The sequence below is a fragment of the Siphateles boraxobius genome, unplaced genomic scaffold (assembly GCF_051911475.1).
Source record: "Siphateles boraxobius isolate OS27281-9 unplaced genomic scaffold, OSU_SipBor_1 16, whole genome shotgun sequence".
NCBI classification, from domain to species: domain Eukaryota; kingdom Metazoa; phylum Chordata; class Actinopteri; order Cypriniformes; family Leuciscidae; genus Siphateles; species Siphateles boraxobius.
This window is the reverse complement of record NW_027508766.1, coordinates 10,804,234-10,830,214: the sequence shown is the minus strand read 5'-3', so window position 1 is coordinate 10,830,214 and position 25,981 is coordinate 10,804,234. Positions and strand designations below refer to the sequence as shown.

The following is a 25,981-nucleotide window of genomic DNA, read 5'->3' as shown; positions in this document are numbered from 1 at the left end:
CCCAACAACGCACCTTAGCTGTTCTAAGTTCACTATAAATCACGGTTTCGCGGGGCTTATTGCTTTATTTAAATATATTTTGGTACAGGTTTTTTTTATAGGGTAGATATGTAATATTTGGTTTTAATGGAAATTGATTGGGGTGTGATGTATTGAAAGGTCAGAAGTTAACTTTAATAAAATTGTGATACATACCATGTAAAAAATGCACTAGACTTTGTTACCGCTTTGTGTGGCGTTGTATTCAGCATGATGTGCTGCTTTAGTGACAATCTGCCGACTCTTCTTTGACTCAGAAGTAAACATTCATATATGTCTGAGAAAAAACACTATGGGTTGTTTAAGGTGTGTCCTTCTAATACCTTAATCATCCCTTTGTGCTCGTTTGGTAATGTTGTCTACAATCTGGCCTCAAGTTAACATCCGTGACGTCACTCATCTCCATCTATGGCCATCGCTTCCTCACTTGTTTTTGTTTCATTCATGGTTAAGATCATTTTTATTACTCCATGGTGGCTTTGCTTTCTAAATTCCCAGATGATTAAGCATGAGTTGAATTGAGCTTCTGCAAGGGTTATTCCCACGAAGCAGAGATAATCATATTGGACTGCCTCTTTCGTCTCGGTCTTCTTTCTTTAACCAAGCAAACTCTGTGTTAATGGTATAGTTCACCCAAAATGTCTTATTTTGCTCACCCCCATGTTCCAAAGTGTATGACTAACTTTCTTTAGTGTTACACAGGAAGGAGCCTTTAAAATCACTCAAAAGAAACATGAAGTAGTTTATATGCTGCTTCTGATGAGTGAGAGGTCTGTCTTGTCATGTGCTCAGGTGCTCCAGGTTAAATGTTTTCCATGGTGCTTGCTAGAAGTGTTGTTTTGTCAATTGTTAACTAAACTGCTTACTCTGCCTGTTAAATAAGAATTCAGGAGAGAATATTTTTTGTTTATGTATTGGCAGTATACTGGGGAACTGGTTTATGAATGACTGACACTGGGACCTCATCTTCAGTTTATCAGCATAGCTGTCAAATCTGATTTATGAGCTTCCTAATTAACGTGTCAGAGGATTTCAGCCATGTGCGCTAGTCTTACTGTTAAAGAATAATGAGTGTTTGCATTTTTGGAAGTAATAAACAAATAAATGTTATTTTATATACGCAATAAGCTTGAGCAATTGTGAAATAACACGTTTAGCTATTAAAATAATAATAGAGAGGTCAATAATGACCTTGAATGGTGAATAAAGGCACCAGTTACAGTTGCTTAACAATTTATGGCTATGTGAGCAGGGTGTGCTAATTATCTTTGGCTTGTAAATTTCACTTTTGGCAAGACCTCAAAGACTGAGCTGGCAGATGCCACTGCTTTGAAGTTGGCCTTCATTTTATCACTGGTAGGAGCAACAACAGCCCATATAAATAAAATTAATTTAACAGTTCTTTATACTGGTTACCACTGGTTCCTCTGATTTTAGAGCAAAAGAATGCAGGCGTCACAGTGGGCCTTTGCTGAACCCTAGAATGCACCATCCTATGTACAACCACCAATCTTTGTAGTTTCCATTAGTTGGACAGTTGCGGCTTTTGGATTCATCACATCTCACCTCAGGCAACTCTTGGCACAAAATGCCAGCCGGTCAATATGTTTAATGAGGTCATGCGTTAGGGCTTGATTTGTGCACTTTGTTTATCCGTTTTTTTTTCTTTCTTATTGAGCTTCTTTAAAATACCATCCTGCATGTTTCCAGCTGAAGAACAAGTTTATGAAGAAGCTGCCCAGAGATGCTGAAGCTTCCAATGTTCTCGTCGGAGAAGTGGACTTCCTGGACAGTCCTTTTGTGGCCTTTGTGAGGCTGCAGCAGGCAGTCATGTTGGGGGCGCTGACTGAAGTGCCTGTACCCACCAGGTATGACCTGCTTTCATGCCACAAGGCCAAGGAGGGAAGTAAAAGTTGTGGTGAATGGGGTGCTCAGTTAAAAACGAAGCTTTCATTAAATGTGTATGTTTTACATCAAGTGCGTTAATATTTGTTATTGTCTTCTTGTCCCCAGATTTCTGTTCATTCTGCTTGGACCCAAAGGCAAAGGAAAGTCATACCATGAAATTGGTAGAGCAATCGCTACCCTGATGTCTGATGAGGTACATAGAGAGTCTAATCTTAGCTGAAAACTGTTGCAATCCTGTTTTAGAGTGCTAAATATTGTTGCATTCATTCTTGTTTGGTTATGAACAACTACATTCTGTAACAGAAGTAGTGTTTTAATTTTACTGTTACTATATTTTAAGTTTTGTATTAAGTTTTAGTAATTGTTGTTTTTGTAATTTTCTGTTTTGTTTTTTATTTCTATTTAGCTCTGATCTATTTTTGTTTCAGATTTAGTCTTAGTAATTTAGTATTTCAACTTAAACATTTAATTTCTCTCACATTTTTAGAGTTTGGTACACAGATTTTATATGTTACTCAGGGCTGTTGTTCATCTCAAAAAACAGTATTTGGGCCACTGTTGTACAATAAACTGCTGTATGAACAGGCCAATTCAATAGTCACACCTATTTGTAAATACATTTGTCAATCCTAAACACTGACTGTATGAACGTATCTTACATGTTCTGATAATGTGTAGCTGTGGCTGAAAAAAAGAAAGAAAAAAAAGGTTTGTGCTTGAATTAGTTGGATTGGATTGTGTAGGGAAAGTTGGCCAGTAATCACCCTTCTCTTATCAAGGTATTCCATGAAATTGCGTACAAAGCCAAGGACAGACAAGATCTCCTCGCTGGCATTGACGAGTTCTTGGATGAGGTCATCGTCCTTCCTCCTGGAGAATGGGACCCTGCCATCAGGATAGAGCCTCCAAAATCTCTGCCATCCTCAGATAAAAGGTAATTGATGTTTAGCAGCATATACATTTTGCTGAAGCCCCACCAATATCTCACAACAAACTCTGTTAATGTTCCTATTTTGACTCAAATGATGGTCAGATATAATTTCTGAGCCTACCCCTTTATATGTCATATATATATATATATATATATATATATATATATATATATATATATATTAGCTATATACGGTGTGTCAGGAAGTAGTTTCAAAGGCCAGCCAGCCAGGTCTGTGCCATTCATTCATTCAGTGTGAAAGAGCAGAGCAGCGGTTAATTAGATGAAGTACGTCACCTCTCTTTGGCTTCAGGTGAAGTGACAGCAGGCTGCCGTTTTATCGTGCCACCTGAATACAAAAAGCAGAGCTGTGTGCCCACAGAATGCAGTCACACCAGCATCACACACAGTGTACACAACACATTACACACAGCAGTCCTTGTACATGCATTCACGGGTTGTTGAAGGTAAACAACAGTCTGAACTGCTTCACTTATTATCTGTGTCTGTCTGTCTGTCGTTCATAAAACACCCATCCATCCATCCATCCATCCATCCACTTTAGCTTGTTCTATCATCTATCATTTTATCTATTGATCAGTCCTTATTTTTTATTTCATTTTATTGTTTTTTATCAATCTGTCTGTTGTAAATTGTTTTATTTTATTTTGTGTTTTATCTTTTTTTCTGTCTGTTTTTTGTTTTATCTGTTGATCAACCATTTTATCTATTGTTCAATCGTTCTATCTGTCTTTATCTCGTTTGTATCTGTTGTTTTATCATTCTATCTATAGTTTGATTATTTTATCAGTTTATCGTCCCTTCGTTCGTTATCATTTCTTGGTTTAAATGATCATCACACCATATGGATGATTGGATGAGTTCCATATTCATATATCATGGCCTTAAAATGTCCACGAGTGCGTCTTCTTTCTTCCTTCTTGGTTTTCTTTCCTCCTCTATAAGTTATTTCAGGACATTAATGACATTGAAATGTCGTGTTCAACAATCTCCATTTGTTTGTTATGTTATCCAGAAAGAACATGTATGCTGGAGGGGACAGCACACAGATGAATGGAGACACGCCTCACAGCGGTGGAGACGGGGGCGGGGGGCACGCAGTAGGCAATGAGCTAAAGAAGACGGGGAAGTGAGTTAATGTTTGTATAAATGTTTCTCAAGGAACAGATTATGTTCTCTGAACACCATGGTTTAGTTCAGATAAAGGTTTGTTTTCCTCCTTTCTAAATTACTAGACCTATCTTAATATAAGGCAAATATTATGTTGGTTTTGGAGACACCTTGAACTTTGGAAAATTACTGCCTCGTACTATTAGTTCTGCTTTTGCGCTAAATAGATTTTTTTTTTTTGCTGTTACCAATTCATAATACCAATAAACATACTGCTATTTAAAATATTACTTTGTTCATATAATATATGGTCTAAAAGTCCACTAGTGAAAATGTTTCTATTTTGTATTTTTCTAATTTAATTTAGCATTTTTCTTTGCAAATTATATTGTCAGCATTAAAATTCGCGTAAACATTTTTTTTAATAATAATTAATACAATTTTTAAATTAATTTCAAAATGTTTTAGTATTTGGTGTATCCCTCTATTACTTTTGATTACTGACCTTGAAATAGTATATTATAATACTACTTCTTCATTGCATGTTATAACATTATAATTTTGTGATTTATTGCATGTTTTATTTATTTTTTATTTATTTCCATGCTAAAAATTTGAAATTGGATCCCAGATTTTCAGATTTTTGAACCCCCCTGTTCAAAGTGAAAAAAAAACAACATCTTTGAATAGAGCAAGGCAGAATAAGATTACCTGTAGACATTTAGTATAAAAACTAACTCGTATCATATTTTTTTCTTCAGGTTTTGTGGAGGCCTTATTCTTGATATCAAAAGAAAAGCCCCCTTTTTCTTCAGTGATTTCTACGATGCACTACACATCCAGTCTTTGTCTGCCATTCTTTTCATCTACCTGGGAACAGTAACTAATGCCATCACATTTGGAGGATTGCTGGGCGATGCCACAGAGAACATGCAGGTAAAGATACTACAGCAAATCATAGGAAATTTTGTTTCCTATTGTGTGCCATATGCTATTTGTGCCTGAGCCTTCCTAAATAAGAATCAGTCCAACCTTGCCAGAGATTACAATGTAATTCAGTGTGGGTCAATCTTTAACTGACACATACTGGGAGCACCTTCTTCTCTGCCCTCTTTTTGAAATGTTACTTCTAGTTCAAAGGTCATGTTAGTAAGTTGAAGTCTCACAGTTCATATATTTAGCTGTTTTAAAGGGGTCATGAACTGGATTTTGTGGATTATTTTATAATATTTCCTGAGGTACATGTATAATGTTAATATGATTTTACATAAAAAAATTTTTTCACAATTTAGAAATAAATGGCTATTTCCTATCCTGATTTTAGCCTCTGATTTGAATGCTCTGTTTGAAGGGACGTGTCTGCTGTGAGACTTCAGTGGAAACGCTCACTGCTGTGATTGGCTTACATCTTTGTATATGAAATAAGTACATGTAGAACCCTCTCGAATTCTTTTACTATGTTTTTACTATTACAGCTGTCAAATATGCTTATAGTATTATATTTAGATCTATTCCCAACACATGAAATGTTTCAGTGATGAGTGATGACAGTCTGTTGAACGCATGAATGCAGTGATCTCATCACTGCAGCGTGATTTCACCATAAAAAACAATGCAATCACAATTTAAATACTGTAAGAGCTTTGAAATTTGGAAAGTGCCCAGATAAACTCGCGCTGTGTGATTCACAGCTTCAGTGATTGTAAGGGGAGTGTTCTTTGATCGCTTTCTGTATATAATTTAATCACAATTTAAATAACGAATTATTTTGGTAAACATGGTTACATACATGAATACAAACAAATAGTGCACTGCTGAGACTTTCACATAGTTGAGAAAAAAACACTTTCCTAGCATTAGGATCCTTTGGATGGTAATGCTATTGATCCTGTTTCGATCTTTTCTCATTCTCATATCACTATTCACTAACGCACCAGTGTGCGGGGCCAAATACGCTGTGATGTAGACGTAGGCATTGATATTCTTCTGCAAAGGTAGTCTTTCGCTGGCCTATGATGTCATAATTCCACACCTTTCAGAGCCTGTTGTTTTCTGGCCTTGATTTCAAATAAAAGCTATTTTTGGAATAACTAGGAAGTTTTGAGTTTTGAAACTGGATATTTTTATAGTATACCGACCTTAAATACCTTACCTGTCAAACGATCAAGGAATATTTGAATTTTCAGTTCATGACCCCTTTAAAGAAAAATCCTGAGATCTACTGCACATGTCGTTTAGCTTAGGGAAACACATAAGCAAGTCAGCTTGCAAAGTGCTGCAATTTAGAGGGATCTATTTATTTTTAAATACATTATAAAATTAAATGAAGAAATTAATTAAGATGAGGACTACAGTGTCTGTTCTGAGTAGCCCAGAGTAGATCAGACTCCCCTTATTGATTTAATTTACGTCAAATGGGTTGACAGGACTATTTTAACCACCAACTGTTGTTTGTCATTTTACTCAACAAAAGGCCTAAATCCTTAATGAAGGTGTAGCAGGCTTTAGTCACAGTTTTGGTTAAAGGTCAAAAGACAGATGAAGTGGTAATTATATACCACAATCACAGACATTCTCATTTGGACAGGATTAGATTTCTCAGAGGGTAAATGAGTTATCCATTATCTGGTCAATTTTTACTTAGATTTTGTGAGAAAAACACAAACACTGATTCAGATGGGATTTAAATTGCAGAGCAAACTGTAACATGAAGTCACATCTCTTCAATGGCAGTTCATCTCAACAGTTCTCATAGGCACTATTTCAGCAGGATTGGTCTTCCAAACAATATTTGGATTTCAGTTATAAAACAGGACTATTTGAATTCATATACTAATTTGGTCATGGTTAGTTACTACTGAGGAGGGAGTGTCTGTTGTCTGGATATGGGCATTTTGGAAGGTCATGCGATCTTAAAAGTAAAAAGTGCATCAGTTGATTAAATCTATGGGTAATACAATCTGTTTTTTGAATTAAGGTAGATAAAGTTTGCTTGATATGAATAATAAATCAATTGAAATAAGACTATTGTTAACAGTATGTACATAAATTAGGGAAGTATTAATTAAGGGCTTAATTAAGAATAGATCTGAGCCATTTCTGTGAGTAACTTTGAGTTAGGTGAAAAGTAGAAAGAATTTTTCTTTGTGAAATTATCCCTTGCAAATATGTGCCCCTTGTTTCTTCTCACACATCCTCTGTACAAATCACAAAGTATGTCTGTGAACGATGATGAATTTCCTTTATCCTCCTCAGGGATAGCTTGTCCCATCCAAATATGGATTTAAACATGCTTAAACAGACTTTCCTTGCAGGGAACGTAATTGTGACTGAGCTGCAGTTGGGGTTTTCCATAAGCCTTTGACTTTGACTTTATTGTGTGTTTGGTGAAGGGTGTGCTGGAGAGCTTTCTGGGTACAGCAGTCACTGGAGCCATCTTCTGTCTTTTGGGTGGGCAACCGCTGATCATTCTGAGCAGTACGGGGCCAGTGCTGGTGTTTGAAAGGCTGCTCTTCAACTTCAGCAGGTGCTTGATCATCTTTGTTTACAATGTAACATCACAAACCTTTACGGGCACCCAAACCCCTGAAAAAATTCAAGAAACGGCTGAAAACTTTTACATGAGCATTTAACTGCTTCTGAAAAAAAATCACTATTCCTTAATCCCTCCATGTTGTGGCTTGCACTACTCTGAACTCTGACTGACACTATATTACTAGCACGTCTTGTGTGTATTGCTCTCTTAAGATGAAGTGCTTGTATTCGTCATTTGTAAGTCGCTTTTAAAAAAAGTGTCTGCTAAATAAATGTAAATGAACTAACTGACCAATTTTGTAATTAACTGAAACTTATATTCTGTAAATAAAGCAGGAGTGTTCAATGCATTCAATATGTTCGTTGCTGGTCATAGATACACTAATGTTTAAAAGTTTGGGATCATTCAGAATAAAGAAAAGAAAAGAAATACATACTTTTATTTATCAAGGGATGCATTCAATTGATCATAAAGCACAGTAAATATATTTACCATGTTCCAAAAGATTTTTATTTAAAACTGTTTAACTTTTAAGAATCCTGAAAAAAAAGTATCAGTTTGGACAACAATATTAAGCAACACAGCTGTTTTCGACATTGATCATAATAAATGATTCTCGAGCAAATCAGAATGATTTCTGAAGGATCATGTGACTGAAGACTGAAGAGTTTTGGCTGATGAAAATTCTGCTTTGGCACCAAAGCGATAAATTAAATGTTTAAAATAAATTCAAGAATAAAAGTCATTTTTAATTGTATTTATATTTTATATTATTTTACTGTATTTTTGATCAAATAATTGGAGCCTTGGTAAGAGACTTCTTTCAAAAACATAAACCTTACCGACCCTAAACTTTCGAATTGTAGTGTACTTTTCATTGCTGTATGATTTAAAAGTGGGGGGACATGAGTTAATTTTCTATCCATACTTTCTTCTGAAGGGAAAATGACTTTGACTACCTAGAGTTCCGTCTTTGGATTGGCCTGTGGTCGGCCTTCTACTGTCTGGTCTTGGTGGCCACTGATGCCAGCTTCCTGGTGCAGTATTTCACCCGATTTACAGAGGAGGGCTTCTCGTCACTCATCAGCTTCATCTTCATCTATGACGCTTTTAAGAAGATGCTGAAGTTTACCCATTATTACCCAATCAACCCAGACTATAAAATCGATTATGTCACGCAGTATGACTGCATGTGTATGGCGCCCACTGATGGTAAGACCTGATACTTCTCTTTATCTGATGTTCTCTTCTTTCGATGTTTAGATGCAAATTGAACCGACTAAAACTTTATTCATTTGCAGGTTTGTAAACTTACCTAAATGTTTAATTTTAAATGATTAATCTCCTTCTTAAGCCTCACATATGTCCACACCAGATGCTAGAAACGATGAGTGCTGACCAAACAGAGGGGAAAAAAAAGATTACTGATGCATATGTAACATTATTTTACTCGGTGAAGCAAATTGTATGTAGCACAAAGTGACCCTTTTTCCCCTTGGTTGGGATCCAAAAGGTGCTACTCTGAGCTCAAATGCAGTGACCATATTTTCATTCCCCTGCTTGGCTACCTAGTAGTTGACTTTTTTTGCCTGAGTATGAATTGAAATGTTATTGAAGATTGCTTAATCTATACTGATACACAAATGGAAGCACAATAGTCTGATGGGGATGGATGTTTATGTCCGACTTATGATCCAGCAGTTTTTGAAAGGTGTCCAGGTCTACATCTGGCAAATGTTTTATGAATATGGCCAGCATAAATATTTAACTTTTCCTTATGTTGTACTATTTCTGGTCTTCAAGTGATAGTTTAGACTCACAGGGTTGTTTTTTTCTTAAAGTCCCCCTGTAGTCAATCATTTTATACCTTAAATTCATCTTTGATCCCCAAAATGACATATTTAAACTTTTTTTTTCTCCTGTTGAAAGTATTTCTTCATGACTTAAAATAGCTTGAATGTAACTCTACACCCTTGCTTCATTTAGTATATGCGGAATATTCAAATAAGTCCCCGCCTCCACTCAATCACAGTAGCTCTGACTACCTGATCCACCTTGTCAACATTACTGTAGTAAACGCTGCACAATGGCAAGAATACTGGTTTAATTCAGCCATATGTTTGAACCAGAAACTGAATAAGAGGAAGAGCGAATTATACAAGCTCGTCTACAAGTCGATGTATCAGATTGGTAATGCATTTTATGTATTTCTCTCTATGTCGGATACATAACGGTAATTGATTTGATTAGCCTTTGGCTTGACTACGTTATCAGACAGCTAATGGTGTGTTGCTAATGTTACACAAACCATGTTCCCGTTCACCGTCTCAGAGTCAGACTTCTAGTGCTTCTAGCTGCATATAGTTCATCATAACATCGTAATATACAATATATACATAATTCACCCGCTATTTTGCTTAATGTAACCGGATTTTTCAAATCAACAGAAAAATATAATGGGAAAACCTGGCTTCTCTTGAGACTCCCCTGCTTCGCAGATCAAGCCCACCAGCACATGACGAGATTGGTTACAACATGTTTGTGACGTAGATAATATCTTTGGTAAACTGTGGTTTTAAGGAGAAAATACTCAGCAATGGTTTTGACTGATGGATTTGCACATGGTTCGTCTTAAAGCATATTCAAACACCACATAGACATATAAACAACATAAAAAAAATGTTCCTGGATATAATTATAGTTGTGCTATTAATTTAATTTGAATGACACAGTAGTGCTCCATATGGTTTACTTTTGCAACTGCACTGCCCAAACACAATCACAGGTGTCTAATATAAAGTCAAGTCTCAAGTCTTTTGGTAATAGTTTCTCAACACTACAAGTTTGTTTCATAAATATTGTTGAGTTTATCTCTAAATCTGAGTCTTGAAGACAGAGTCTAATACAAGTCTCAAGTCAGTGGTTGACGATTTTTAGGTCTCATAAATTTTTTACGAGTTTCAAGTCTCAAATCGACTGTTTACAAGCCAAGTCCCAGGTCTCCTGTCACTTGTTTTTGATTCTTAAGTCACAAAGCTCAAGTCAGTTGTATACAAGTCACTTTTTTACGTCTAAAGGTATAGTAACATTTATTGTTATTTGGCAAATGTTTGCTGTTCATTTCAGTAGAAATCCACATCCATTGGGAATTCTACATGAGGGCGAAAGATTTCCCCATGCAGAATTTGCAAAGTTGGTCATGTGAATTCATTTTTATTTTTATTTTATTTTTTTAAATTTACAGTTACATAGTGTACCTTTTAAATCTGCAGGGTTGCAGTGTTGCAGTCAAGCGGAGTAGATTGAATACTTTTATGTTTTGGGTGTATTACATATTGATTTATGTTTTTAGAAAAGACATCTCAGAGTGACATCATATTACGACCATTGCTGTGTCCATAGAAATTTTGCCTGCTCAAATTATAGTGTTACCGCAGCTCCAGTCAAGTCAGTTTTTTCAAGTTTTTTCCAATCAAGTCCAACTTGATTTTCTATCTATGACACTACTTGCTGTCTTCTGTCACTTTACATGTATTTGTTTTTGCATGCAGGTGTTATATTGGTGTGAAAGAATCTTTGAGTCAATTATCACACTTCTAAACAATGTCTCCACTGGGGCCGTTTGATATGCATGCACCACTGAACAATTACAAACTTTGTTTTTGAAGTTCTGAAGTAATAACTAATTAATTTCTTTGTATTGGTGTGATATTTTGTGGCACTGGTGTTGACATTCACTTGTTCACAGATGATAGATTTGTTTATTGTGCTAGTGTGTGTGTGTGTGTGTGTGTGTGTGTGTGTGTGTGTGTGTGTGTGTGTGTGTGTGTGTGTGTGTGTGTGTGTGTGTGTGTGTGTGTGTGTGTGTGGTGGCCCCAGTAGGAATGAAGGAGGGATGTAGGGGCGGATGTGGACGTGATGCGGTTTGGGGTTAATCTCCTCCATGCGTGTGGTGAATTAAGACTGTACAGAGACCGGCTGGCGGGTGGTTTTCTCTTCCACTCACGCTGCTTTCCTCTAAACCGCTGTTTGCTCCTCTTCGCCCTCCCTCGACTTCTCTTCAATTCAATGGCGTAGAGGGAACAACAGCTGCGTGGAAATTAGTTCCAGTTAGGGGAACCAAGTAAAGAGACTCTTTAAAGATTAATGCTGTTGAGAAGTGGTGAATGTTTACAGTGGCCATTGCGAGGATGGTCAGCACGTATGCTGTATTTAACTTAACCGCAACCGTGATAAAATGTTTCTTGTGTGAATGTCTGCTTGTGAAATCTATCGTGCGTTTAAAGTTTAAGTGGCCATTAAAGCATTATCTATGATTCTCATGAATATGAGTATATAGTCACTTGTCTCAGAGGCTAAATATGGCTATAGGATCAAAATAAATAAATGAGATCATCCGAGTCTTGAGTCAAGAGTGCTAAATAGTACAAATGAAAAATATTATTAATTTACTACAGTCAAAGTTTACAGGTAAATTGGGTCCAAAAAATGAGACCACTAGCAAACATTTTTTTTTCCTTTTGCATTTTTCAAAATAATGTATTTTTACTTGCATTATTTTTATTTTATTTTACATTTATAACGTTCATATTTTTTAAAATCCTAAAACTTTGTTTATTTCCAGGTTTAAATAGGATTTTTATTTCTTTAGTAGTGGATTCAGATGTTTGAGCCCTACTGTATGTTTTTTTTTTTCTGAAGGCCGCATTTGAAACCTTTGACCTTTTGTGTTTTTCAGTCAATTCTTCAGATGTGTACACTGATCCACTTGATTCAACATTTATCTGGACTGTAAATTACAGCGATACAGTAAGTTTTTCCCTAAAACATCACTGAAATATGTGTAAAGGCTGGAGTTTATTTTTTATTTTTATTTTTTTTTACAAATTTTTATATTTACGCTTGTCGACATGCACCTGATTGCGATTTTCTGTGAAATCTGTCCAATATCTGCAGACTGGCTCTGACTTTCAGCAACTAGCGTTGACTCTTCCAGACTGCAAAACTTGTGTAGTGTACTGTATTCCAGTCTTAAGACTTGTTAGATTCATTGAGGTCACCCAATAGAACTTGCACAACACATTAGAGAAAACTTCCTTGTTCTGGTTTTGTTCAGAAAATGCATAGTGCTTTTTAATCCTTAAATTGTTGGCTGTTTCCTAAAACATTTTCTCCAGACCTGGCTGACGTTTTGTCCTTTTCTATAGCCAAACCAATCTCCCAGCTGCGAATAATAGAGAAAGATCTCTATGACAATGATTTCATTCAGATGAGTTTGAGATCAATGAAACATAATGCCCAAATCCATGCCAACATCTTTGTGACTGAATGAGCCATAGCTCATGTTTCGCACCTTTTGTGTACACTCGAAAAGTAACAGAGTCATTGTCCAACTTCAGAGAGGCTAAAGACAACAAAACAGAAACTAGAGAGCGTTTGATGTTCTGTAACAGTCTTTGTTCATAAGTGTCTCTCAGCTTGAGGATGTCACGATTTTCTCTGAATGAACTGAAATTTTATTTTAAAAGTTGACATCTGTAGGTTTCATATTCTGATCATGTATTTTTGTGTCATTTGTGCAGCGCTTGAATGCCAGCTGGTCCTCCCTGTCAAAGAAGGAATGCCTGAAATATGGAGGGGAGCTAGTGGGCAAAGCCTGTGACTTTGTCCCCGACATCACCCTCATGTCCTTCATCCTTTTCTTTGGCACCTACACCTGCTCCATGTGTCTGAAGAAATTTAAGACCAGCCCATTCTTTCCTACTACTGTAAGTAGCCACACTCTCAATCTGTAGCGTTTTTGTGTTTGTGATGGATTTGTCAATATGTGGCTCTAATCATACTGCATGTGTAGAGGCAATCGATATTTAGCCAAAGCTTGCCTCTTATCCATATACTGTGGGCAGGTAGACAATTGTTTTGACAATTCAGTTTCTGATCCTAATCAATACTGCAGTTGTTGAGGCAAGAGACTACTGATGTGATGCATACTACATAGCTCCTAAAAAATCTTTTTTGTTTGTTTTTGTCATCTTAGGTGAGGAAGCTCATAAGTGACTTTGCCATTATCCTGGCCATTTTGATCTTCTGTGGTGTCGACGCTCTGGTTGGGGTAGAGACACCAAAGCTCATAGTGCCAAGTGAATTTAAGGTAAACTTTCTGTTCGTATTGTCTGTCTGTTACTGTAAAGTGATGTTCCTTTTGAGGTGCACTTCTAAAATTGCTACAGGATAGACTGTTCAAATGTTTTTCGTCGGTACATTAAAAAAAAAAAATGTTGAGAGAAGTTTCTTGTGCTCACCAAGGCTGCATTTATTTGATTAAAATACAGTAGAATTTAAATATTGTGAAATATTATATTTGATTATTTTTTTAAATATAATTTGTTCCTGTTAAGTCAAAGCTTAATTTTCAGCATCATTACGCCAGTCTTCAGAAATCATTCTAATACGCTGATTTGCAGCTCAAGAAACATTTCTTATTAATATTGAAAACAGCTGTGCTGCATAATGCTTTTGTGGAAACTGTGATACATTTTTTCAGGATTCTTTGAGTATCAAAAGAACAGCATTTATTCAAAATAGCAATCTTTTGTAACATTATAAATGCCTTTATACATTATAAATCTATTTTAATGCACCCTTGTTGATAAAAGTAATAATTCACATGCATCCTTGCAAAAGTCAACTGGAATTATGAACTGCTTCCAAACATGAAAGTCATTATGACATTGACTTATCTTGACATAAGGAGTTATTGTGAGTTTTTTTTTGTGATTATCTGGAAAAACAAACAAAACGAAATCAGTAGCAAACAAGCAATATGATTTAGGCACTGTCTAAATAGAATAGCGTGAATAAATAGCCTAATCAAGAGATGAATTGTTCGGCATTAGATGTTATTTATTTGTATCAGATATCTTGGGGACAGTGGTGTGTTTCTACCCAGGTTACCTGGGGGTCTGCTTAATAGCAATGGATTTTGTTCAGGAAGAACAAAAATCAGAGTGTTCATTGGCTGGCACGCTACTTGCCAATCCACTCAGGACATTACCGTTTGTATCCTGTAATCATTTGCCAAGTGCCACTTCTGTGATCCTCAAACTGCACTCCTCTCTTGTCCTCAGCCAACAAGCCCAAACCGTGGCTGGTTTGTGCCACCGTTCGGAGGGAACCCCTGGTGGGTGTACCTGGCAGCAGCTCTGCCTGCCCTGCTGGTCACCATCCTGCTCTTCATGGATCAGCAGATCACCGCTGTCATTGTCAATCGCAAGGAGCACAAGCTTAAGGTAGGCCTGCCGTGAGTCTGCTGTGTGACTCTCCCTCAAGCCAGATGGTTTATTGCGCTCACTTTGAGCCACCCAGGACCACAGGAAACACTCACAGTGCCGGGGGGCGACTATATCGGGATATTTATAGAAAGTCTATTACAAATATAGCCTTTTAATCTTTTGTCTGGAGGATGTGAAACAGCACTTGGAGTCAAAATTAGCATTATTCAAACAGATGGTCTGTGAAACTGATACAAGCCAAAGGGGAAAAAGCTGCCATACATAATTCAGGAATTAATATTTGTTTAATTCTTAATTTGAATTGAAAATTGAAAGAAGGAAAGTTAGATTTTGTAATATAATGATTTTAATTGCTAGATAGGCTTTGTTGATAATCAATATGTATATATTAGTGTGAATTATAAGCCAGGGTTATTATACAGTATTTAACTGAAACTAAACTAAAACCATAAAACGTATTTAATTTCAGCTAGTTGCCAAGGGGAATTATTTGTTTTATTTTCATTTGCTAAAATGTACTATGTACTGAAATAACTAAAACTGAAAAGAATGAATAAAAACTATATAGACATATTAATAAAAATGTATAAAAATGAAAAACAAATTTACTAAAAAAAAAACTAAAACTTAATAAAATGGAAAATATAAAAATAAAAACGAATTAAAAAATATTAATAAAATCCATAATAGGATCTTAATCCTAAAATAATATTGTTATATATTATATAAGCGATTTCACCCCACCATCACACTTTAGGTCCACATTGTAACATATTCTGAGTAGTGGAACAAGTTTATTCTCTTGTGGCCTGTAATGTGAGACTGGCCTGAAAACATTGTGTCCTCTCACTATAATGCCTCCCCATGGAAGAACTCCTATTGTCATCTCTGTGAGAATTACACTGCCCTGGAGACATTGTACTGTACATTTGTGTGATGTAGTGTAGTGTAGTTTTATGCAATAACAACATAATCAGTGTCTATGATTATATTTTTTTAAATCATAAATGGATGCTGCCTATTGGGACCTTACTTGTTCCAATCCTTAAAACCCACCCTAATCGCCTTTCTCCAAGCTGATACATGATGGGAAGAGGGAGAAGAATAGGACTGGGAAAAGGTGGATTTGAACTTGGGACCTAAGGCCGTGTGTCCACCAAAGCGTTTTTTCACGCAGCTGGCGTAAAATTCTAATTGTTTTCAATGGGAGCGCCGCGTTTTTTAAACGCCATGAGCGTAACGAGGCGCTGAGCGGGTATTTAACACTCAAGCGCTGAGCGCCCGGCGTTTTTTACTGGTCGCCGAGAGTTGAAAAATGTTAAACTTTGGGTAAAACGCTGCGCTCATCACTGTCACTTTTTACACAGCCGTCCAATCACAGTGGAGGAGGGGCGTTTTTACCCGGCTGAAAACGCTGGACGCTCTGCTGAAAACGCCTAGCTGTGGGCGCTCGAGAGCATTTTGGCAGCGCTGCGTTTTTTCAGTTGAGACGATTCGTTGCTATGATACAGAATTTCCGCAATACAGTTTACTTGTAACTGATTTCGTAGATAATTTGTTTCATACTAAAAATATATTTTTCATCCATTTTGTTCGGTTAGCTCTGCTGGTTGACGTCGTTGTACAGAAAGAATGTTGTGACAGTTGGTCAGTGTGGTATTTGTCCCGCCCCTCCTCCACTGTGATTGGACGGCTGTGTAAAAAGTGACAGTGATGAGCGCAGCGTTTTACCCAAAGTTGAACATTCTTCAACTCTCGGCTACCAGTAAAAAACGCTGAACGCTCAGCGCCTCGTTACGCTCATGGCGTTTAAAAAACGCGGCGCTCCCATTGAAAACAATTAGAATTTTACGCCAGCTGCGTGAAAAAAAACTTTGGTGGACACAAGGCCTTAAAAAAAAAAAATAACAGCTGTCACGACCTCCCCGTCTAGGGTTAGGAATGCCGATGACAAAAACAACCGAATCGAAATATCCCTTCTCCTGTCCCAGATCACACAAAAGTACCACAAACAAGATAGTGTAAAAAAAAAGCTTTTTTATTTTGCAGAAATAGAAAAAGCAGAAAGCGTGAATCTTCAGGAGGGGTTCAAGCCAAAATAACAAACAAAAGTGATTCTACCTGAAAAGGATTTAAATGCAAGTTATCTAACAAATGAAAAATATCCCCAAAGAAAATAAAACAACCTTCCCTTACTCCCAAACTAACCAGTGAACAAGAGAAAACAATTAATAAAGAAAAGAATGGCAACCTCCTCCCTACGGCTTTCAAAATAACTATTTAAACTTTAGTCTAATGACATAAGTCAGCGACAAAATAAATAAACAGAGACAAATATATATAAATTGAAAAACAAAAGAGAAACTTGCGACAATCAGATAAAGAGAAAAGTGTCCTCATGATTTAACCGTGAGAATCCCACACAGGGAGAATTCACTAAAAGAACAGCACACCAACGCTACTGATTTACTAGGCAGAATGTCTGGGGCAGGAGACGAAGGACAACGGAGCTCTACAACGCGCGTGCAAAAGGAGCTCTGTAACACTGCCGTCTTTCTCAGCATTTAAACGCTCCCGCTCCTCACCGTAATCTGCCGCAGCTGAACCCAATCAAGCCCTGCAGAGAGCGAGGGAGACAGAGACAGAGACAACGAACTGCACACCATATAAATTCACAACATCAATAACATAAAGAAAAAAATAACAGTACGTCCAGGGACATAACACAGCATAAAGGTTTAGTACTACAAGAGGCTGCTAAAAATAATCATTGCTGGGCAGACTATTCCTGCAAACTATCACTGACCACTGTTATCAGTCATCAAATGTTTTTGATTCCTCTAACAACATTTTGTGACCATCCTTCATCTTTGTCTCGATCAGAAAGGTGCAGGCTATCATCTGGACTTGTTCTGGGTGGCTGTGCTGTTAGCGGTGTGCTCTTTCATGGGTCTGCCATGGTATGTAGCCGCGACTGTTATTTCCATCGCCCACATTGACAGTTTGAAGATGGAGACTGAGACGTCCGCCCCTGGCGAACAGCCTAAATTTTTGGGTGTCAGGTATGTTGTAAAGCATTTAAAAGATGAGATGATTTCTTGTCTATTTGTACAGTGTCATAGATCTGACTATAACAGCTTTTGCGTCACTCGTTGACTACAGTTTTGGGCTCAGTTGGGCACCTTTTAAAAGTCTGCATGTTGGACTGAACTCTAGGGGGCTTTATTGATGCAGCTGTAAGCTGTACAAACGTGAACAGGCCTAGGTCTGCTGAAAACACACCAGCAGTATTTAGGTTGTATTTTTAACACTTCTCTGGTTTGGTTAACCAATCCAATATGTTTCTCAAAGTATTTCAAATAATAATGATAATCAATATTTCCATTAGAAGTAATTATTCATAATTGGGGAGGTGGGGTCTAATGATTAAGGAAATGTGCTGGTAACTGCAAGGTTGCAGGTTTAAACTCGTAAATTATCACCTTTATGCCCCTGACCAAGGAACTAAACTTCAAGTTGCTCCAGGGGGACTGTCACTGTAATAAGTGTAGTGCAAATCTATGTGGATAAATGTGTCTGCCTGTTGAATTCTTCCTGTAATTAAAACAATAATACACTACATATTTGTTTGTCTAAGATGATAGTATGGCTATATGAAATTATAGCTGTATACACACTAGTAATGGGTGCAGCTGAAAAAGCCAACCCTGTAATTCTAAGGTGGTGCCCACATACAGTACCGTTCAAAATTTTGGGGTCAGCAAGACTTTTAATCAATTTGATGCATTCTTGCAGAATAAAAGTCTCTAAGGACATGTATAATGTTACAAAAAAAAAAATTCAAACAAATGTTGTTCTTTTCAATTTTCTATTCGAAGAATCCTATAAAAATATAGCCTGGGAAAACCCTGACAAACTTCAGGCAAATTTGAGATTTGCTCTGCAAGTCCGTCTGGCCAAGAGCCCATTCAAACCCATTTCCAATTTTTCCAAATCGAGGCTCCAATCACAACAATGAGGCTGGCTTTACACGATGACGATAGCAGCACAGCTACGTTGAAGCGTCATCTCCTTCATTGCTCTGATTGGTTTTAGGTCTATCCAATTGTGCCCAGTGGCATTTGAGCGACGTCCGCTGGTGACGCCCCTTTGGAAATGGGCTGTGAATGAACCTTCCCCAGACCCACTCTCAGTTACAACTGAGAAGGGTCTGGTGTCAACCAGGCTAATAAAAATATATTATGGTTTGTTAAAAAAGAAAGAAAGAAAAAGCAGCACAACTGTTTTCATCATTGAAAATAATAATAAATGTTTCTTGAGCAGGATATTAGATTGATTTCTGAAGGATGCAACCTTGCCAAGAAAAAAAAAAAAGAGCATAAAAAAATCTTACAAAACAGTATTGTACTTTTGGCCATCAGCTGAAATGACCATAGACTGCAAAACTCTCTTTTTTGCTGTAATATTTATTTATTTTATTTTATATTTGTTATTATCTCCTCTTCAGGGAACAGAGAGTCACTGGTGTCTTTGTCTTCCTTCTCACCGGTCTGTCTGTCTTCATGTCCCCTATCCTCAAGGTAATACAGTGCATCCAGTAGCGTCAAACGCACCACTACGTTTGCGTGATTTTTTTTATTTTTTCTTTGAATTTTCTGAAACCCACAATGGCTTTGAATAATTTTTTCCCGTAGTTCATACCCATGCCAGTGCTGTATGGAGTCTTCCTCTACATGGGTGTTGCTTCACTCAACGGAGTGCAGGTGAGTTCATTCAAAACTGACTATGACATTCAATTTCTGGGATGTAGAATTATAATTCCAATTTTAATCTGACAGAGTACACATACACATTATCATGTGGGGTATTTCCCAAAGCATGACATAATTTAAATAATCACTATTTGAAATCGGTTGATAGTAACTTATTTGGGGAAACTGTTTTTTTTTTAAGAGTATTGCTCTTTGTTTCTCAGTTTATGGACCGACTCAAGCTGTTCCTCATGCCTGCCAAACACCAGCCAGACTTGATCTACCTGCGGCATGTCCCACTGAGGAAAGTCCATCTCTTCACCTTTGTCCAGGTGCTCTGCCTGGCGCTCCTCTGGGTCCTCAAGTCCACTGTGGCAGCCATCATCTTTCCCGTCATGGTTAGTCACCTCTTTCAAAAATTAATGCTAGATGTGGCTGAAAAACTGATGGCTTCAGGGCCAAGAGTGGCTAAAAATTATTTATCAATTATTTTAGCCCACTAGAAACAGACACTCAAGTGCAATACAGGTCCTTCTCAAAAAATTTGCATATTGTGATAAAGTTAATTATTTTCCATAATGTAATGATAAAAATTAAACTTTCATATATTTTAGATTCATTGCACACCAACTGAAATATTTCAGGTCTTTTATTGTTTTAATACTGATGATTTTGGCATACAGCTCATGAAAACCTAAAATTCCTGTCTCAAAAAATTAGCATATCATGAAAAGGGTCTCTAAACAAGCTATTAACCTAATGATCTGAATCAACTAATTAACTCTAAACACCTGCACAAGATTCCTGAGGCTTTTAAAAACTCCCAGCCTGTTTCATTACTCAAAACCGCAATCATGGGTAAGACTGCCGACCTGACTGCTGTCCAGAAGGCCATCATTGACACCCTCAAGCAAGAGGGTAAGACAGAAAGAAATTTCTGAACAAATAGGCTGTTCCCAGAGTGCTGTATCAAGGCACCTCAATGGGAAGTCTGTGGGAAGGAAAAAGTGTGGCAAAAAACGCTCCACAACGAGAAGAGGTGACCGGACCCTGAGGAAGATTGTGGAGAAGGACCGATTCCAGACCTTGGGGGACCTGCGGAAGCAGTGGACTGAGTCTGGAGTAGAAACATCCAGAGCCACCGTGCATAGGCGTGTGCAGGAAATGGACTACAGGTGCCGCATTCTCCAGGTCAAGCCACTTTTGAACCAGAAACAGCGGCAGAAGCGCCTGACCTGGGCTACAGAGAAGCAGCACTGGACTGTTGCTCAGTTTTGCATGTCATTCGGAAATCAAGGTGCCAGAGTCTGGATGGAGACTGGGGAGAAGGAAATGCCAAAATGCCAGAAGTCCAGTGTCAAGTACCCACAGTCAGTGATGGTCAGGGGTGCCATGTCAGCCGCTGGTGTTGGTCCACTGTGTTTTATCAAGGGCAGGGTCAATGCAGCTAGCTATCAGGAGATTTTGGAGCACTTCATGCTTCCATCTGCTGAAAAGCTTTATGGAGATGAAGATTTCATTTTTCAGCACGACCTGGCACCTGCTCACAGTGCCAAAACCACTGGTAAATGGTTTACTGACCATGGTATTACTGTGCTCAATTGGCCTGCCAACTCTCCTGACCTGAACCCCATAGAGAATCTGTGGGATATTGTGAAGAGAAAGTTGAGAGACGCAAGACCCAACACTCTGGATGAGCTTAAGGCCGCTATCGAAGCATCCTGGGCCTCCATATCACCTCAGCAGTGCCACAGGCTGATTGCCTCCATGCCACGCCGCATTGAAGCAGTCATTTCTGCAAAAGGATTCCCGAACAAGTATTGACTATTGTGTGCATAACTGAACATAATTATTTGAAGGTTGACTTTTTTTTTGGTATTAAAAACACTTCTTTTATTGGTCGGATGAAATATGCTAATTTTTTGAGACAGGAATTTTGGGTTTTCATGAGCTGTATGCCAAAATCATCAGTATTAAAACAATAAAATACCTGAAATATTTCAGTTGGTGTGCAATGAATCTAAAATATATGAAAGTTTAATTTTTATCATTACATTATGGAAAATAATGAACTTTATCACAATATGCTAATTTTTTGAGAAGGACCTGTATATGTGCGAAACACTTCTGTGTCATCATCTGTAGTGTTTGCGCTAACTGAAAAGGCACATTTGCTGTATTCTCATTGGTCAGATCTTGGCTCTGGTTGCTGTGAGGAAGGCCATGGACTATGTCTTCTCCCAGCATGACCTCAGCTTCCTGGATGATGTCATACCTGAGAAGGACAAGAAAAAGAAGGAGGATGAGAAGAAAAAGAAAAAGAAGAAACAAGGGAGCATAGACAGTGACATGGAAGATGTGAGTTTCCTGAAAAATGCCACAAACTTTTGTTTTTATATTACTATTATGAACACTTTAGACTTCGAGAAACACATTTAGCTTTAATTTAAGTTCTAATGGTTGAGTAATTGATGATAAATGAATGTATAAATAAATAAATAAACAAACATCTATTTAATTTTTTTACTTGAAATAGCTCCATGACCAAGCAAAAAGATTGAAAAGTACTAAGCACTTCAGTGACACCAAGAAATTTTGTATGATTGTCAGAAAGCTATGAATTTTCTATGAAGGCTTTTTTTTTGTTTAGTTCGGTTTAATACTATGAATATTTGGGCGGTCATCAAAGAGGGGGTGTGAACCACTCTAGTACTTTACAACTGGTAGGTTCAGCTCCTAAAACACTTTTTGACCGTTTCTCCCTGTGCAGTCTGACTATCCTTACAATGAGAATGTCCCCAGCATTAAAATCCCAATGGACATGATGGAGCAGGAGCCTTTTTTAGGAGATAAGGCCTCTGACAGTGAGTAGACCGGACCCGGGGACTCAACTCAACTTGTACCTCTGTAATGATTCAGCTTGAACATTTTGCTTTCTCTTCCTTTCGCATGCAGTTTACGCTACCACTTCCTCCTCTGTCAAATAATACCTGTGGACTATGTCAGACCTCTTTGGCAAATGACAGCTTCATTACTTCTTCTTGTCTGGCGTGATATTTTGCTTTACTTTTGCATTTCTGTTTGCATTTACTGTGATATTGTGTCCTGCTAACATGGATTCAGGGATCATTTTAACACTTATGTCCTCTTGAATATTTTTTGCCCATCCATCTGTCTTGTTAACCGAGAATGACAAAGATGCAAATTAGTCATTTAGCATGTAACAAGATGTCCGCTGTGATTTCTTTTTACTAAAACTTTGTAGTTGTATTAGAATGAATTATTATCTAACGGAAATGCTAATCAAAAATTACCCATGAAATCACAGCACTCAGTCAGTATAAAATCCTTAGACACCTTTAGAATGAATTGAATCTGCTTCTTTTTTGTTGTTGCATGTATCTACTGTGAAAACTGTGCTGGTGCCGTTCATCCTGTATGGTGTGAATGCATGATGTTGGTGTACAGTGCTGGTGTTCAGCAGAACGAGAAGTCATGCATGTGTAATATCCTAATAATGGACCGTGTGTCCCTCTTGCAGGAGAAAAGTCCCCTTCATTCCTCGACCGATATTCATCGTGCTGAAAAGCAGCACTGCTTTCAGACCAGTCCGATGTCAAGGTATGCATCTGTATGCATTAGTAGTATGTATTTATAGTATGGCTGTATAACAACAGATGATATTGAGAAGTGAAAAATGTGCCCTTAAGAACATCTATAATTCTATTGTAATTCAATAAGGATACTGACAATGAAAGCCACTTCAATTTCTAGCAACATCATAATTTGTAAGGGCTTCTTGATTGCATAATATCACCTCTATTAAGTTGTGTAAATAATGCACTTAGGTATTTGAACCACAAGTTAAATTGTTTCAAAGAAATGATTGGTAGTTACTGGGAAATCATTTGAATACCTATTAGGAAGCTGACTGTACTCAACTGTATTTTTCAGTTCAGAGAGACTGCCATTAAATGTGCCTCAGATTAAAATAGACATGGATCCTGATGACAGCAATGCCTTCTACTGGAGAAGTCGAGGGTCCGAGACGTCCATATAACTCCTCCAGCCAATCTGCAGCATAGATTTTATTAAGCGTATCCAATTTGCTGAAAGCCATTTACCATGGGATATTTTGTAAAAACTCTTCCCCATCACGGATCCTTTCTGTGAAGACTTAAGAACGGCTTGAGGAACACTTGTCTTTCACTCACTTAATCATTATGGTTTGCAAATTGTAATCCCTAAACTACTATGCAATTCAGTTCATTGTTTCACTTATGTGCTGAGCTGTAGAGAAATGCTGTAGCTGTTTCCCACAGTTCCAGAACTACTTCCTCCATTATTCATCCAATACAATATGAATCTTTCCACCAAATTCACTTACCATGCCACTATTTTCCTTTTATTTTGTGCTGCTCTACCTCTGTTTTGCATGGTAGGCATTATGTAAACAAACTACTTTTCCATTTTTTTTTTATTTGCACAGCATGAGATTTTAATGTTGATCTTTTTTAGTGTATATCTTGAGCAAACTATTCAGCAAATGATTTCTGTTATGATGAGATCGAACAACTGTGACATAATATATTATAATATTTAACTGTTGATTTAACTTTTAATTGATGATTATTGTTATTGATTGCCACTGAACCAGCTGTTTTTCATAGTTTCATTTAATATAAGGTGGTATTAAATTTGATTTGTTTCCTTTAACAGACGATGTTTATGCCTAATTATCCAAACATTTTCTAATAAGCTTGATTAATTAAGAAAGCCTAATTAATTTTGATTTTCAAGTCTGGTTAGACATTTGCTTCCTCACCTGGTTTTGGAAACCATAAAAAGTCTACATGTGTAAACCTACATGTACTCTGTCATCCTGCAAATTATTTAACTAAGTGGCTTAAACCTGAATTGCAATAATACATGAAAATCCTTTATGTTTAAGATGTTTTATTATTATTATTTGTGCACTATTTACATGATGTCTAGCATTTAAATGTCTTATTGTGTCATTTGTTAAAATAAGTCACAAAATGTCAACAAAGTGGTATATGCATTTGAATGAAGATTTTCAGAGGACAGGGAAATATGTCATACAGTGCATGTCTGAAACACGTTTTCCTTGAGCCTTGTTTCTTCAAGAACCCAAAATACTATATTAATTCCTGCTAATTTGTCATTATTCTCTCATCTTTCCATCACTTTTCCTCTTTCTTTCAAAAAAACATACAAAAAAAATCAATAGATCTTACAGATAGTCATTTCAAAATCAACTTCTTTTAACCTTGTAAGTATAAGATTTTTAACTTATATATTTTTGGGGGTACATAAAAAACACAAAATTATTGTGAAAGCATGTCTGGGGAAATTCTTGAACGTTTTAAGCAATGCTAAATATTAATTGTAGTGTGTGTAACTGATACATTTTTTAATCAAGTTTTGTGACTTTTTAGAACAAAACAGCTGAAATTATTTTAGAATATATTTTTCAAAGGAAATGAATATTAAAATGAAGAGAATTTATTAAATTGTCTTATTTCTTTTTTGTGCATTGTTTTTATATTTTTGCTTTTTCCTGCTACATAGGGTACATAAAATGTCAAAACCATTTATTTAAATTTTACAAAAAAAAAGCATTTGCATATGTGAACAAGTTTGATATCAGTTGCCCCTATTCATACACTAGATTATCAAACCCATTTTAATCAAACTTATGCTGCTTCATCAATATCCAATAAAATGACAATTTATTGTATATCTATATTTGTAGTAAATTTGCAGACCAAAACAATTTTGTTTATAGCCCTGCTTGATTTTTTTTTAGAACATTTACAAATAATATTGATTTATACCATTTCCCTTAATTCATGTTCAATGTTAAACATATCATATGGTCAGGCATAGGGTGTGCAAAAAGGTCATGCAATTTACAATCTTGCATTATAACAATCTTGTCTAACTGTCAACCTGATAATTACTTGCCTGAGCTGTTCACACTGAATATGACACAATGTCACCATCTAGGGTTCAGAGTTAACATTGCAGAGTAGTGGGAGGTCCCATGGCACACACTTAAACATCTAATTTAGTGAATGTTGAATTTCATAAAATTGCTTTTTTGCAAAGGATGAAGGGTGTTGGAGAGAAGAGAAAGAGAAATGAAGATTAATTAATTGAATAAATAAATATAATAATTCCATTTTAAACTTTAGTCACAAAAATGTTTCCCCTAATGCTCATTTGAACTAATATCACTTTCCAAGCCTTTCAAAATCATTAGCATTATTAGTGCATAATGTGACATCAAAACCCTCCTACGCCAGTAAGACTGTCAGGCTACTCATGACAACAGAGTGCAAACTAATTAGATGTTTGCCAGTTACTTTTC

The 25,981-nt window shown here is 36.8% G+C and overlaps 1 protein-coding gene across 12 annotated transcripts in view; it reads left to right on the top strand.

The window, feature by feature from the left end:
• Positions 1–25,116, top strand: part of slc4a4a (solute carrier family 4 member 4a) — a 67,637-nt gene extending 42,521 nt beyond the window's left edge. For 8 of the 12 annotated variants that reach the window (XM_077231573.1, XM_077231574.1, XM_077231570.1 and 5 more), the window contains 19 exons: positions 1,750–1,907; positions 2,053–2,140; positions 2,727–2,881; positions 3,915–4,028; positions 4,771–4,945; positions 7,402–7,535; positions 8,485–8,756; positions 12,283–12,353; positions 13,127–13,312; positions 13,582–13,695; positions 14,672–14,833; positions 17,720–17,898; positions 19,344–19,416; positions 19,531–19,599; positions 19,812–19,985; positions 21,781–21,945; positions 22,358–22,451; positions 23,129–23,208; positions 23,542–25,116. In XM_077231573.1, coding sequence (XP_077087688.1) covers positions 1,750–1,907; positions 2,053–2,140; positions 2,727–2,881; positions 3,915–4,028; positions 4,771–4,945; positions 7,402–7,535; positions 8,485–8,756; positions 12,283–12,353; positions 13,127–13,312; positions 13,582–13,695; positions 14,672–14,833; positions 17,720–17,898; positions 19,344–19,416; positions 19,531–19,599; positions 19,812–19,985; positions 21,781–21,945; positions 22,358–22,451; positions 23,129–23,172 — 2,427 coding nt within the window. In that variant the 3' untranslated portion in view covers positions 23,173–23,208; positions 23,542–25,116. The remainder of the gene's footprint in view (positions 1–1,749; positions 1,908–2,052; positions 2,141–2,726; positions 2,882–3,914; positions 4,029–4,770; positions 4,946–7,401; positions 7,536–8,484; positions 8,757–12,282; positions 12,354–13,126; positions 13,313–13,581; positions 13,696–14,671; positions 14,834–17,719; positions 17,899–19,343; positions 19,417–19,530; positions 19,600–19,811; positions 19,986–21,780; positions 21,946–22,357; positions 22,452–23,128; positions 23,209–23,541) is intronic. The other 4 variants (XM_077231565.1, XM_077231563.1, XM_077231566.1 and 1 more) reach the window with 1 other exon arrangement.
• The last annotated feature ends 865 nt before the right edge of the window (positions 25,117–25,981 follow it).